The following is a 15987-nucleotide window of genomic DNA, read 5'->3' on the forward strand; positions in this document are numbered from 1 at the left end:
GAAAAATCAATGCAACAAATGTTAGAATATAATCACTACTTCAGTTCAGTTTAGTCACTCAGTCGTGTCTGACTCTTTGTGACCCCATGAACTGCAGCACGCCAGGCCTACCTGTCCATCACCAACTCATGTCCATTGAGTCAGTGATGCCATCCAACCAACTCATCCTCTGTCATCCCCTTCTCCTCCCGTCCTCAATATTTCCCAGCATCAGGGTCTTTTCAAATGAGTCAGGTCTGCGCATCAGGTGGCCAAAGTACTGGAGTTTCAGCTTCAGCATCAGTCCTTCCAAAGAACACCCAGGATTGATCTCCTTTAGAATGGACTGGTTGGACCTCCTTGCAGTCCAAGGGACTCTCAAGAGTCTTCTCCAACACCACAGTTCAGAAGCATCAATTCTTTGGCGCTCAGCTTTCTTTATAGTCTAACTCTCACATCCACATATGACTACTGGAAAAACCATAGCCTTGACTACATGGACCTTTGTTGGCAAAGTAATGTCTCTGCTTTTTAACATGCTGTCTAGGTTGGTCATAACTTTCCTTCCAAGGAGTAAGCGTCTTTTAACTTCATGGCTGCAGTCACCATCTGCAGTGATTTTGGAGCCCCCCAAAATAACGTCAGCTACTGTTTCCACTGTTTCCCCATCTATCTGCCATGAAGTGATGGGACCGGATGCCATGATCTTCGTTTTCTGAATGTTGAGCTTTAAGCCAACTTTTTCACTCTCCTCTTTCACTTTCATCAAGAGGCTCTTTAGTTCTTCTTCACTTTCTGCCATAAGGGTGGTGTCATCTGCATATCTGAGGTTATTGATATTTCTCCCAGCAATCTTGATTCCAGCTTGTGCTTCTTCCAGCCCAGTGTTTCTCATGATATACTCTGCATATAAGTTAAATAAGTAGGGTGACAATATACAGCCTTGACGTACTCCTTTTCCTATTTGGAACCAGTCTGTTGTTCCATGTCCAGTTCTAACTGCTGCTTCCTGACCTGTTTACAGGTTTCTCAAGAGGCAGGTCAGGTGGTCTGGTATTCCCATCTCTTTCAGAATTTTCCAAAATTTATTGTGATCCCCACAGTCAAAGGCTTTGGCATAGTCAATAAAGCAGAAAAAGATGTTTTTCTGGAACTCTCTTGCTTTTTCCATGATCCAGCAGATGTTGGCAATTTGATCTCTGGTTCCTCTGTCTTTTCTAAAACCAGTTTGAACATCTGGAAGTTCACAGTTCACGTATTGCTGAAGCCTGGCTTGGAGAAATTTGAGCATTACTTTACTAGTGTGTGAGATGATTGCAATTGTGCGGTAGTTTGAGCATTCTTTGGCATTGCCTTTCTTTGGGACTGGAATGAAAACTGACCTTTTCCAGTCCTGTGGCCACTGCTGAGTTTTCCAAATTTGCTGGCATATTGAGTGCAGCACTTTCACAGCATCATCTTTTAGGATTTGAAATAGCGCAACAGGAATTCCATTACCTCCACTAGCTTTGTTTGTACTGATGCTTCCTAAGGCCCACTTGACTTCACATTCCAGGATGTCTGGCTCTAGGTGAGTGATCACACCATCGTGATTATCTGGGTCGTGAAGATCTTTTTTGTACAGTTCTTCTGTGTATTCTTGCCACCTCTTCTTAATATCTTCTGCTTCTGTTAGGTCCCTACCATTTCTGTCATTTATTGAGCCCATCCTTGCATGAAAGGTTCCCTTGGTATCTCTAATTTTCTTTAAGAGATCTCTAGTTTTCCCCGTTCTATTGTTTCCTCTATTTCTTTGCATTGATCGCTGAAGAAGGCTTTCTTATCTCTCTTTCCTATTCTTTGGAACTCTGCATTCAAATGGGTATATCTTTCCTTTTCTCCTTTGCTTTTCACTTCTCTTCTTTTCACAGCTATTTGTAAGGCCTCCTCAGACAGCCATTTTGCTTTTTTGCATTTCTTTTCCATGGGAATGGTCTTGATCCCTGTCTCCTGTACAATGTCATGAACCTCCATCCATAGTTCATCAGGCACTCTATCAGATCTAGTCCCTTAAATCTATTTCTTACTTCCACTGTATAATCATAAGGGATTTGATTTAGGTCATACCTGAATGGTCTAGTGGTTTTCCCCACTTTCTTCAATTTAAGTCTGAATTTGGCAATAAGGAGTTCATGATCTGAGCCACAGTCAGCCCCTGGTCCTGTTTTTGCTGACTGTATAGAGCTTCTCCTTCTTTTGCTGTAAAGAATATAATCAATCTGATTTCAGTGTTGACCATCTGGTGACAACCATGTGTAGGGTATTCTCTTGTGTTGTTGGGAGAGGTGTTTGCTATGACAGTCCATTGTCTTGGCAAAACTCTAGACATCTAAAACAGTGCTACAGTCATAGTAACTGATTTACTACTAGAACAATATTGATTTGGGAGAATTTTTAAGAAAGGAATCATCATGAATTCCTTAGACAATGCTAAAACATCAGAATAAACCCAAGGATACAGGAAAATTATTTTTGAAATCCCTTTCATAAAGTCCATGACCTTTATCAGATGGCTTGCGTTTCATTACTCACCAACTGACAGCCTTCCAGGGAGTTGACGAGCTGAGCGTTCTGACAGGAAAGTATTGAACCAGCCAAATTCAGCATCACACACACTGCCGAGAGCAGCATGAAAAAGGTTATCTGGAAACAAACCAGATAAGAAATTTATCATTTACTGGGAGAGACCAGAGGAAAAATTATTTGGCTTTCAAAAAACTTTCAGACCATCAAATAATCACACGAATAACATTTCTATGTTTCCAAGGAAAGCATTATTTGTTAAAAAATTTTAAATCATATTACCTTAAATCAAATAGAAAAGGTAGTGTCTGAAAAGCCATAGCCGGCAACCATGATTTTATTTGAAATATATAAATATTTTAGAAGCTAAACTTGAAAATACTATACATTCCATAGTCTCAACATAGTGTTATTGATACATACTCTCAAAAATAACAAGTGATATATAAACTACTAAAGAAAATCAAATGATAGAAGTATATTTATTAGAAAGTCTATGTCTTGTAATTTTTATTATGGAAAATTTCATACACATGTAAAACCAAAGAAAATAGTAAAATGAACCCCACCAACACACCCATCATCCAGCATCAAGGGTGATTAATCCAGACCATCAGTTTTATCATTTATACTCTCTCCCCTCCAAATTATTTTGTAGCAAATATTAGACAGCATATGACTTCATCCTTAAATATTTCAGTGTATATTTCTAAAATAATAAAACTTTTTGAAAACATAAAATGCTGCTATCACGTCTATGATAATAATGCATTAATATATTTACAGTTCACACTTGTTTCAACCTTTCTTCATATTTTGTTTGAATCAGGTTACACAAGATACAAAGGAGTTCCACACTGAAACTGGTGGCTCTAAAGTTTAGATATTTTTAAATCAATGTGCTTTTCCTTCCACTATGGGCTTTTTCTTCCTTGAAATCTTTTCACTAATCCTATAGTTTTCTATAGGCTACACTTTGTCTCCTATCACTTAATGTTTTTCCATTTTTGTAAATTTTATAATTTCATTGATAGATTCAGAGGTTGATCAAATTCAGACTAACAGAAGGTAAATAATGTCTCTCTGTGATCTTAGCAGCCATTTAAAAAACTTTATTTTATTTTATTTTTAATTGGAGGGTAATTGCTTTACAATGTTGTGTTGGTTTCTGCTGTACAACAGTGTGAATCAGCCATAAGTATACACATACCCCCTCCCTCTTGAACTCTCTTCTCCCCTAATCCCACCCCTCTAGATCATCACAGAGCACTAGGTTGGGCTCCCTGTGTTATACAGCAATTTCCCATTAGCTATCTATTTCACACATGGTAGTATATATATCTTCGGGAGTATAACCCGAAGCAATGGCACCCCATTCCAGTACTCTTGCCTGGAAAATCCCACGGATGGAGGAGCCTGGTAGGCTGCAGCCCATGGGGTCACGAAGAGTTGGACACGACTGAACGACTTCACTTTCACTTTCATGCATTGGAGAAGGAAATGGCAACTCACTCCAGTGTTCTTGCCTGGAGAATCCCAGGGATGGGGGAGCCTGGTGGGCTGCCATCTATGGGGTCACATAGAGTCGGACACATCTGAAGCGACTTAGCAGCAGCAGCAGTATATATATCAATGCTGCTCTTTGGATTCATCCCACGTTCTCCTTCACCCATTGTGTCCACAGTCTGTCCTCTACATCTGTGCCACCATTCCTTAGCAGCCATATTTCAGGATTGCTTAGGTCCATTCATTTATTAGGGTTTCCAAATTAGTGCTAAAGCCATCATTTCTACTCTCTTTATTCGTGGAAATCAAGATATAGAAGGAGACTCTTCCTCATTAACTGTTTGCCTTAAAGTATAGGTTCATATAGGGAAAGGCTACAAGTTAGATTCTTTACATTTATCTTCCAGATTTCAAAATAATTAGCTGATATGTTGCCAGACTTGCAAGATAAACTCAAGCCTATGTGGTTAGTTAATACTCTTGCCACACTTAAATCTAATGAAACAAAACTTGAAAAAATATGATCAAGAAGGGGGAGAGTATCATGAAAACTTGTAAAATACTTTGAAATGGGAGGAAAAAAAATACTGGATCCTGTCTAATGCACCTTTTTGAGTTGCCTGTGTTTGCTGTCTTTATTTTACAACTCAGTAAGATGTAGAATATTCATGCTAATGCAACGATTTTTGACAATAGAAATATAACTGAATTTTGTCTGGTGGAATGTAATGATTATCCCTGCATGGATGCTCACCACTTTTACATCTTTTGTAAATTCATTTCTGCATTCTTGATTGCCTATGTGTGTACATTCTGTGAATTCTCTTTTAGACTGGTAGTGACATCTTACTGGTTCCTTCATTAAAGAATGAGTCAAATACAATGTTTTTCAAAGAATTAAAAAAAATTAGTTGGATCCCTAGCTTTCTTCAAAGGTATTGTTTGTTTGGAATGTGTGTGTGTATTTGAATCATTATGAAGGATAAACTTAAACACACTGGATATGTTTCAGTCACTGGAGTCATTTGCAAGAGAGACTCAATTCAAGTTAACACAATACTAATTTACTTTGAAAGCTATCATGTTCCAGGGTCATCATACACATTTCTTGGCCTAGTTCTGAAATCAGGCATTTCACCAGTAAGCCCTGATTCTTTTCAAAGAGAATGGCGCTGAAGAATAGATGCTTTCAAACTGTGGTGCGGGCAAAGACTCTTGAGAGTCCCTTGGACTGCAAGGAAATCAAACCAGTCAATCCTAAAGGAAATCAACCCTGAATATTCATTGGAAGGACTGATGCTGAAGCTGAAGCTGAAACTGCAATACTCTGGCCACCTGATAGGAAGAGCCGACTCATTGGAAAAGACTGATGCTGGGAAAGATTGAGGGTAGGAGGAGGAGGAGTTGACAGAGGATGAGATGGTTAGATAGCAACACCAACTCAATGGACATGTATTTGAGCCAACTCTGGGAGACAGTGGAGGACAGGGAAGACTGATGTGCTGCAGTCTATGAGGTCACAGAGATGGACATGACTTATCAACTGAACAACATTTAGATAACACAGTTTCCATGCTAAAGGTGCTCTTGCTGCTTGGGTGATCACTGTTTTAAGCATTTTCAGTTGTTAGGTATAACATATGTGTTCATACTGCAACCTTGGATTCAAATTCACAACTACAGGGTTTTTATTTAATCACATCAACCTTATATCTCCACTTCCTTTCAACCATGCCCCAAACCTTACTTCTCATTATAATTAACCATCTGATTTAATCTCATAATACCCACAAGTCTCAAAGTAACAATGTTAATATTACCACCAAAAACATGATTATTAAAGGTTTTTCTGTTTCCTTTTATCCTCAGAGAACATTCTACCAGGATATGTACCCAAATTATGGTGTCCTAGAGTCACCGGGGTTCCTTTATGTGTGGTTATGCTACCAACTGGGAACCTAGGTTATTGTCTCATTTTTGTTAGGGATGGTTTTCTAAGTTTATATTGCTTGCAATTATATAAAAGACTCTTAAAGTCAAATCCATGAGTTTTAAATAAGTCTAGCTTTTATTCTATCTCATCCCTCATCCATTCTACTTCCTCCCTTCTCCTAAAGGTAGTTTTTTTTTTTTTTCAGACACGCTTCACAGCTTGTGTGATCTTAGTTTCCTAACTGGGGGTTGAACCCGAGGCCCATTGGCAGTGAAAGCTCGGAGTCCTAACCACTGGACCACCAGGGAATTTCCTGTTTTTCTTTTTTTAAACTTAGGCAAGGTCATGACATTTGGGGTGCTATGTATCTTGATTCCACTCTGGGATTCTATACTTTGCAGTACCTCCTATAGGTATTGGCTCATAAAAAGTGAAGACCTAAGGGTTATTTAGGCCTTAAGCAGTTATAAACTGAAAGTTCAGGCAAACTTTTCTTTGACAGATCAACTCTCCCCCCAATTTATCCCTCTCCCTCCCCCAACACTGTAAATCAACTTACCCCAACACAAATTATAAAATAATGGGAGGAAAAAAAACAATTTGATTCAATTTGGTGCCATGTGCCACTAGGTACACCTGTACTTTTTTTCTAGACACACACCTTAGGTTTGCTGTAAGCATATTTACTCCCTTTGTGCTCCTCTCAGTCCTTCTCTCATTGATTTGACTGTGCCCCTCTGACCTTCATGTTTTTGGTGGACAGGCCACACTTCAACTCTTCTTCTTTCATATTGTTCTTTTAAAAATCTTTGTTGGGCATCCAACTCCTACCTAACCTTTATCCTAAACCACTCGAATCCATTCAGATGTTTTAACAATGTGAGTGACAACTATAACACAGATTTGATTTTTGCCTGAGAATGTGATTTAATTAGCCTTCTCTCTGTTTTATTTACCAATTGGGGGTTCAGATGTAGTTACATATCAACACAGTTCTGTATTGTTCATTCCTGGATACAAACCAGTCAAATATTTTCTGAGTTCATCTCTTTCCTGTTTGTTTTCCTAAATGCAGCCACAGCACCTAACACTTCTGCTACCAATGTACTGTTTCTTAACTTCAGAGTCATTGGGTTCATTAGGTGCACGATCTGCTCAAGTCACTACAAAAAGGGCTTTTACCAAATGCTTTTCCATTATATCACACTTCTTTCCAACGTCCCCAGTATTAGCTTCCTCAACTTCTGAATCATTCAGGATAGGACAGGTTACAAATAACTCCAGAATCTCGGTGTCTTAACACAGCAGAGATACTTTCTCCTGTTACATGACCAAAGTAGGTCAAATGGGTTTTGCCTCAGGTTCACTCGGGGCTCCCCTGATAGCTCAGTTGGTAAAGAATCCACCTGGAATGCAGGAGATTCCAGTTCAATTCCTGGTTGGGAAGATTCCCCTGGAGAAGGGGTGGGCTACCCACTCCAGTATTCCTGGGCTTCCCTTGTGGTTCAGCTGGTAAGGAATCCGAAAGCAATGTGGGAGACCTGGGTTCAATCCCTGGGTTGGGAAGATCCCCTGGAGAAGGGAAAGGCTACCCACTCCAGTATTCTGGCCTAGAGAATTCCAAGGACTGTATAGTCCATGGTGCCGCAAAGAGGTGGACACGACTGAGGGATGTGCACTTTCACTTTCAGGTTCACTCAGGCTGCTGCTGTTAAGTTGATAAGCCCTGACAGACTCTTTGCTACTTCATTGACTGTAGCCCACCAGGCTAGAATTCAGATTTCCCAGGCAAGAATACTAGGGTGGACTGCCAGTCCCTTCTCCAGGGGATTTTCCCAACTCAGGGTCTCCCACATTAGCAGGTGGGTTCTGTACTGTCCTGAGATGTCAGACAACCTCAAAACCCCATATCCTGTTCACTACACTGTAGACACCCCCTCCAAGCCCGGTTGGATCTTACTTTCTGCTCTGTTTATGTGGGCTCCATTGTGAGCTATTTTTCCATAAACCACACAGTAGAGTCGGACTAGAGGAACAGTCATGATTTACAAGAGAATGAAAGAAAAAGTTAAAAAGAAAAAACTTTAACAGTCCTAAGCCAAGGAAAAAAAGCCCAATTTAAACAAATTTGTGCCCATAACTTTACATAAACTTCCATACCTAATTATCACACTACCATACACAGTAACAGGCAGCATCAACCCGTTTTTTAGGTGAGGAAAGGTCTGTGTACAACTTAATCTCCTTAAATTTGTAAGTGAGGCAGAATCTGAACCCAGGTAGTCTGATTCCCAAATAAGCATGGTTAATCACTAAGACTTTTATCAACTTTTCCATGACCCACAGAAATAATTTTACATCATGATCCAGTATGTCACACATATAAAAGTAAAGCAACTTCAACAAAACACTATTTACCTCAATGATATGTAGCAAAAATTGTCTTCTTTTTTCCTTATGATGCTGGTTTTCAGTCATGAAATTTCTCATGAGTTAGGGTTAAAATAAATGCATAATGCTAAATTGCTTCAAAAATACAGTATTTATTATAACTATAGTAGCAAAAAAAATTGAACAAAATGGTCAGCCACACAGCATAGTAATTATCAATGTAAAAAATTATTTGAAAAAACTACAATACACACATGGCTTAGAATGACTCAAAATGCTTATATGCATAGAAAACAGATTTTTAAAATAGCTGCATTAAGGTAATAGGGGATATAGGCAATTACATTTTCGTTTTCAATTTAGGAAGACTTTTCCTTTACAGAGTGGGGCAGTTCAAAGGCCGGACAAGGGCCAGTTCGCTTATATTTCCTTGGCAGTTCCAGATCCGGGTAGGAAGTTTTCCAATTCGCTTTATAAAGCTAACAAGATCTTTACACCAAAAAACACAGACACCGAAGCAAATCAAAACAAAACAAGTCACCCTCTAAATGAAATTTTAGAATCAAAACGACTTACAACATTACAAGAATTAAAGTTTGCAAACACGTCCTGGAACTACTACGCATTTAAACAAGCAAGATGCTTCCTCCCACCTCCAACCCTTCCCCCGGGGAGGGAGCGGGCCCTGGGGTGTGTCTCAGATTTCAAGAGACAGGAGCAGGGGTTGGGGCAGAGGCAGTGGCTGGACTCGGGCCCGCGGGCTGGGGTCTGGCCCTGGCCTCCTCGTCCGCCAAAGCCTCGCAGTACTGCGCCGGCCAGTCCTTGGGGTCTTGGTTGTGGACTTTAGCCACAAACTTGAGCACCTTCATCTTGCTGGTCTCCAGGTTGGTGCGCGGGCCCCACTGGAGCTCGTAGTCCACGGGGTCCGTGTGCGGGATGCGCCGGTAATCCAGGTATCGCTGCCGCACGAAGTCCTCGGTGATGAGCTTCTTGGGTTCCCCGAAAATGAGGTGCTTCTTGTTGGGGTGTACCCCGAGGCGCCGCAGGAAGTCCCAGACCTCGGTCTCCTTGATGGTATTGCCTTTCATGAAGATGAGCCCCAGCACGATCATGAGCAGCCCAGTGGTGGGCGTTCCCTGGTCGCCGCGCACCTCCGCGTCCTCTTCCACCGGTTCCAGCGTGTTGACCAGAATGTAGGTGTTGCTGCGCGGCTCCAGCTCCACCAGCCGGTACCCGAACACGTACTCCAGGCGCTCGGCCGCCCGCTGCAGCAGCTCTGGGAGCACATCCTTGTAGTCGCCGACCACATGCCGCAGGATGTCGGTGCGGCGGATAGGGATCTTCCTCTGGTCCTTGATCAACAAGAACTGCACCAGCTCCGCCACCTTCAGCTCCAGCTGCTTCTGCGAGCGCGGCCCCGGCGCGGGGGAGGCCTGGGCCCGCCGCTGCGACGCGGCGCCTCCCGGCCCGCGAGACGTGCTCGGGGCCTCCTCGCCGCCGCCACCCGGCTCCCGCTCGCCCTGGGAACTGGGGCGGCTCCGGCTCTTCGGCTTTTGCGACATGTCGCGGCGGCGGGACCCCGACCGCGCGGACTCCCCGTAACCGGCAGCGGTGGCAGGGATTGAAGGTCGGTTAGCCGTTAGTCCGTGTGGCTGTGGGAGGGCCCGGAGGAGAAGCGGTTGTGTCACAGAAGCTGCGCGCTTGCGTCACGGAGGCTGCGCGTTGCGTCATCGAGGCCGCGCCGCGTCTAGAGGTCGCTCTCGTCTGGCCAGCGGCCGCGGACGGCGGCGGTAAGAAGCCGGTACTCCTTGCAGCCTTGCGGGCTTTATTATGATTAAGTGTCGTCGTTATTACCAAACCCTGCAGATGGCGAACAGGAAGCAGAGCTCCTGAGCGAGTGTGCGGCTTGGCTCAGGATCATACCCAGGCCAGAGCTGTAGAAACTTGAGTCAAAAGCTCTGAAATCAGGGCTGTTTGTAGGTGAAGGAAACTACCAGGATGAATATGGGAGAAAAATACGGCGAAGAGCGTGGAAAGGAAGTAAGAGCAATTTCTTTCCACACAAAACGACGTAAAGACAATTAAAAGACCCCAAGGACTACTAGTTTGCCTTCGCCAGCCCCTTCTCACCATTTTCCACCAGTTACTTTCTCTAAAGCCCGAGTCTGTTTAGAAACAATGGTAAACACAGCCTCGTCTCGCATACAGCGCTCTTTCTCTGTGTCTTTTCACCTTTCAGCTTTGATATTCTGTGTAATCAACTCTCAGCCGGACAGCTATGGCACAGTCACCCCAGAAAGCACGATAAGTGGAGAGTTTTTGCTTGGTCCGGGGAGTTTTATCTCTTGGAAGCACGTGCTCATGGAAAGATGGGCCTTGGGCTCACAACCACAGATCTGGCAGAAATGGCTAAGAGAATGCTACCAACAGAGAAGTCGTCTCAAGAGACTACCATTTAATTTGGGGCATCTCTGACCAAGAATTACTAACATGTGAGTCTCTAGCCTTAGAGATCAACGAGAAAGCGAAAACTCCAGGTTATCATCCCTCATAATCTGTGAAATATCTACTTTATATTTTTAATTGTGCTGCTTTAGTAACCAACGTGAGTCATTTCATTAACTCAAACCATCTGCAATCTGCTGCCATTACATCCACAGATCCTAGCAAATGGGTTCCTTTTCTATTTACTGACTTGCAAAGGCAAAACTTAATTTCCCTCTTTGTCTTCTTAAAGCTACCAAAGTGGGTAAACTGTTCAAAGAACCAAATCAAGTTGAGTTCCTCTTTAATGCAGATATATTCAAAGGAAAGCAATTCACAACACATTATTTGAATAATAACATCAAAACACAACCTTATTAAAATTTCATTAAATGTTGGTAGCATAAAATTTTGTTGTAATTTACTATGAAAATGCAATCTGATAATGGCACTGGAAAAGCAATACTAAATGTAAAATGATATTCTGTGTTGTGATCCAAGAATGCTAAAATCTGGTAAACTATGAGTAATAACTTTCTGTTCCACACAAGATCTAACAGTATATCCCCAAGCATCAATCTTAATGGCAGAAGCCTGCTAAGAAAAACAAATGTATCATCAAGGCACTCATTTTTTTCTTTCACAATGGGACAATCCACTGCTTCAGTTTACTTGCAAATTAAAATTTAAACTCAAATGCAAAGAAACCTCCTACAGTTGAGAATCCTGCAAAAAGTCCCTTCAGAAAGATCAATTGTATCTCAAGTTTAAAAAAATCTACCAAAAGATGACAGAAATGGGAAATAAGAGGAAAGCCATTGTCAATAGCTGGGCTGGGTTTTTAGTGTTTTGTCTTGCTCAGGTAGTCACTTTCAGTTACCTAGTAATCCCACAGGTCTAGCAACCCCTGTGACTATGAAAATCAACATCTTTACCCAGATAGCAGATGTCATACTCAAAATGGGTGAAAAAAAATACCAGTTTTAAGTCTTAAAACACCTCTCTACACAGCGTCTGGAAAATAGAGATGTAAATTAATAGGATTAGGGTGATGTTTTAAGCACTGCAGGGAGATGTCTCCCAGGCCACAGTCCACCTCAGGCTGACACGGGAACTGACACTGACACTGTTGTGATGAGGATGGCAGTAATAACACTAACAGTAATAAATATAAATTTGGATCAAACCTTCTGAGAAGTCCAGGTATTACCTCATTTAATCTTCACAACAGCCCTGCGAGGCCTATGCTTTTATCACCTTTTCACACAGATGAAGAAACTGAGGCACAGAGAAGAATGTTAACTGTAGCAAGGAAGCTGAAGCTGTGGATCTGAACTAAGGCAGGCAGCCTACCTCCAGAGACTGCTCTCAACCATATGCTGAGCACACAGAGAACACAGATACCAGGACCTTGAAAAATAAAGGTTTGGGAGTCAGATGGATCTAGACTAGAGGGAAAGCTGCTAATACTCCCTTCTGTTCCCAAAAAACAAAATGAGACTACTAGTCCAGGCTTCAGGGGACTAAGATGAGAGGTTTGCCAAACACCTAGCACAGGGCCTGTGTTTCCTTCAGGGGTTTTATGTTAAACAGTCCTCCCTTGGCTTCTGGCAACTGGTGCTAGAACCCCCTGAGATATGAAAATACTTAGATGCTCAAGGCTCTTATACAAAATAGCATCAGTTCAGTTCAGTCGCTCAGTCGTGTCCGACTCTTTGCGACCCCATGAATCACAGCACGTCAGGCCTCCCTGTCCATCAAACCCATGCACGTCAGCAAACACCTCTAGATTATTTTAATATCTATATGATATAAATGCTAGGCAAACAGTTATAAGTACAATTTAACTGCTGTGTAAATAGTTGCTAGCACTCAGCAAATTTAAGTTTTGATTTTTTGGCACTTTATGGATTTTTCTTTTTTCTCATATTTTTGATCTGCAATTGTTTAAACCCACAGATGCAGAACCTGTGACTATGGAGGACCAATGGTATTTGAGGGCTGTCAAAGCTATATGTAGAAAAGGTTTACTGCAGTGAAGCACATGTACACCAAAATCAGGAAGAGTCTGGAAAAAATTACCAAGGTGCTATTAATTTTCTTTTAAAAAGTGAAATTCAGTGTTGATTTTCTTGGCTGGGAGATAAATGAAAAATATACTTTCAGTGAATTTTAACTTCATTGTGACATCATGCCTCAGAAGTTGCTGTCGCTGCTGCTGCTAAGTTGCTTCAGTCGTGTCTGACTCTGTACGACCCCACAGACGGCAGCCCACCAGGCTCCCCCGTCCCTGGGATTCTCCAGGCAAGAACATTGGAGTGGGTTGCCATTTCCTTCTCCAATGCATGAAAGTGAAAAGTGAAAGTGAAGTCGCTTAGTCATGTCTGACTCTTCGCGACCCCATGGACTGCAGCCCACCAGGGATTTTCCAGGCAAGAGTACTGGAGTGGGGTGTCATTGCCTTCTCCGCAGAAGTTGCACACATTCAAGTTGTAAGTAAATTCATCAAATTCAAGTGAGTATGATATTTATGACTTTTTGTTCAGCCAGTGGAGGAATAAGAACAAGTGGTTAAAAAAGAAAAACATGTGCGAACACTTTATGTTAATGACCTTAGTATTTTTATTACTTGACCCCCCCAAAAAATTTTTATTTGAGGCAAAAACTGAACTAGCTGAGATTTCAAGTCCATTGAACAAAGAAATGCCTAGTATGTACTGCTCTTTAGATGCTTCTAAGTAATTAATTGCTTTATATCATCTCCTTGGTAGCAAATGCCTGCTAAGAAGCTCTAATCATCTCTATTATCTACTAGATTCTCCTCTTCATTCAGCAGAAGTTCTTACAGAAATAGAAGAAGGTTTTAAATTTATGACTTCAACCTAGTACAAAAAGCAGGTAGGTAATATGTATATATTTCAATGCACTGACCTATATACACCACCATGGGTAAAATAGATACCTGGCGGGAAGCTGCTGTATAGCACAGGGAGCTCAGCTCAGTGTTCTGTGATCACCTACAGGCGTGAGATGGAAGGGTGAGAGGGAGGCTCATGATGGAGGGCAGATATACATACTTATGACTGATTCACATTATTGTACAGCAGAAACCAACACAACTTGAAAAGCAGGTAGAGACTTTTGGGAATGAAAAGTAATGATAAAGCATGCAGTCGCCATGTATGAGCAGTTTCTCTGCTTTTTCCAATGGAAAGAAGTGGATGGAGCACGATACGTGAATACAGTAGTTGGGGTGGGTGGGTAGGCAGATGCTATGTCCGTGCATAGATGGCAGGAAAAGCAATCCGGATAGTTTCATGCTTTTAATGAAACCCCTTGTATGTGCTCACGTGTAACTAAGATCCATCCTGGTTAAATCATGTGATAGGACTACCTAATAACACTTTGTCCCTCAGGAAAGAATATATTAAGTGGCAACAGAGCCTTCTATGGGTGGTGAAAGGGAGTGGAGAGGTGGGCTCAATGAGGCAGCATCTTTCAAGCATTGTAGCCATTTGGCCCAGAAGCCTCCTCTTGGACTCTTTTCAAGAGATATGTATCCTACAATCACCCGGGGTCTTTTACTTAGGAAAACCAACAAGGCTTATTAAGTTAAAAGGTTACAAACACATAAGGTCTTATTAGTGGCCAATAAGTTGCTGTTTATTTGCTTGCTTCTGCCCTCTTTTCTGTATCTGTCCTTCCCCATTTCTCGGAGGCCCTCTTTTCCTGCTTGCATGTGGCTCAGTGACTGGTCAGGAGTCCAAGCAGTGTCCTCTCAGGGGTCACACAAGTTCTCTTTCCTCCTAGTGAACAAGCTGATGGGTGATGAATGCCCAGCCAGGTTTGCCTTCGCTAGGGAGTCACCTGTTTGAGGTGCAAGCCAATGCAGAGGAGCCCTTAGAGATGGAGGAGCAGTCCCCGTGCTGCTGTCTGAATCCCGAGATCTGGAGTTCACGGTCAGACTCCTGAGGAGAGCTGGTTACTGAAACAAGTAAAATCCCCTCCTTCTGCTGTACCTTCCTGAGAGTAGATTACCCTCACTCAAAACTGAGCAAATTCTAAACCCATTCTCTCAGGGAAAACAGGGAGCTGAAGAATGAGCCTTGTTTCATAGGAACGGAACTCGATGAGGTATCGTTACCTATGTTAACCAAAAATTCCCAGAATGGAGACCTACTGGAAGTAAAGAGGTGTTGGAGATTTTTTGGCACCGCAGGCCTGGAGACACAGATCCAAGAAAAACTTGAATTGTGGTCCCTCAGATGACAAAATGAAGGAGGCTTTACAAAGGCAGAAAAAGACAAGGTTACATAAGTGGTCAAGAATTAGGATCAGAGGTGGCAGGAAGCAAGGATGATTGTTAAGTGAGGACTGGTTGGGATTGGAAATGACTACATAGTTGGGGGCGGGGCTTTAAAAATACAAGGTTGTCACTCACAGCTCCCTGCACATATTTTGAAAACTATGGCAGGCTACCGACCCAGTCAACTCTAGACCAGTCCACCTCTGGGTTTATCATTTAAGACAGTAACTACTTTTGCTGTTTCAGCTTTTGTGAATTCGTTTTTATATCACTTCCAGCTAAAAACAGCTCCAGAGCACCTCAACTGACACCTGTAGATGTAGGAATCCCAAGGTACCAGTCCTTTCCACCTGGCTCTGAGATCTGTAGCCATTCGAATGTAGGCTTGAGATGATGCTGAAGCTCAGGTAGTGGAGCAAGATCACAGCCAAAAATAAATAAATAATAAATGGATATATAAATTTTTTTAAAAAAAAATGATCAGGCAAAGAAAACTCCTAAGATGCACAGTGATTTGAAGGAAGGAGAGAGCTGAATTCTAGAACAGATGGCTACCATGGGGCAGAACTAATGGAGGAAACAAATAGTCCATATAATGGAAACATAATGAGAACACATAAGGAGATATTATTAGAGCACAACAAACTGCTTCTAGAACAGAATAATGCTGGAGTTTTTTCATTTAAAACTTCAAGAGAGGCACCATTAAAGAGAACATTCCCTGCAGAAAACCAAATTACTATTTTAGGAGGCTCAAATGAAAGACATGTCCCATAATAGAGAACAAAAAGTTAATGAAATGAAAATCACAAATGAAATATCAAGT

General features: G+C 42.0%; 2 protein-coding genes across 2 annotated transcripts in view; both read right to left on the reverse strand.

Annotated features, from left to right (window-relative positions):
* ENTREP2 (endosomal transmembrane epsin interactor 2) overlaps positions 1-15987 on the reverse strand; it is a 247543-nt gene that overhangs the window by 50470 nt on the left and 181086 nt on the right. The window contains exon 3 of the mRNA XM_068990964.1: positions 2551-2661. Coding sequence (XP_068847065.1) covers positions 2551-2661 — 111 coding nt within the window. The remainder of the gene's footprint in view (positions 1-2550; positions 2662-15987) is intronic.
* On the reverse strand, positions 8560-9933 carry NSMCE3 (NSE3 homolog, SMC5-SMC6 complex component). The gene has a single exon (XM_068991433.1). It carries the CDS (start codon positions 9931-9933, stop codon positions 9076-9078), a length of 858 nt encoding a protein of 285 aa, XP_068847534.1. The 3' UTR covers positions 8560-9075.

This window comes from Capricornis sumatraensis, chromosome 19, assembly GCF_032405125.1.
Source record: "Capricornis sumatraensis isolate serow.1 chromosome 19, serow.2, whole genome shotgun sequence".
In the NCBI taxonomy this organism is placed as follows: Eukaryota; Metazoa; Chordata; class Mammalia; order Artiodactyla; family Bovidae; genus Capricornis; species Capricornis sumatraensis.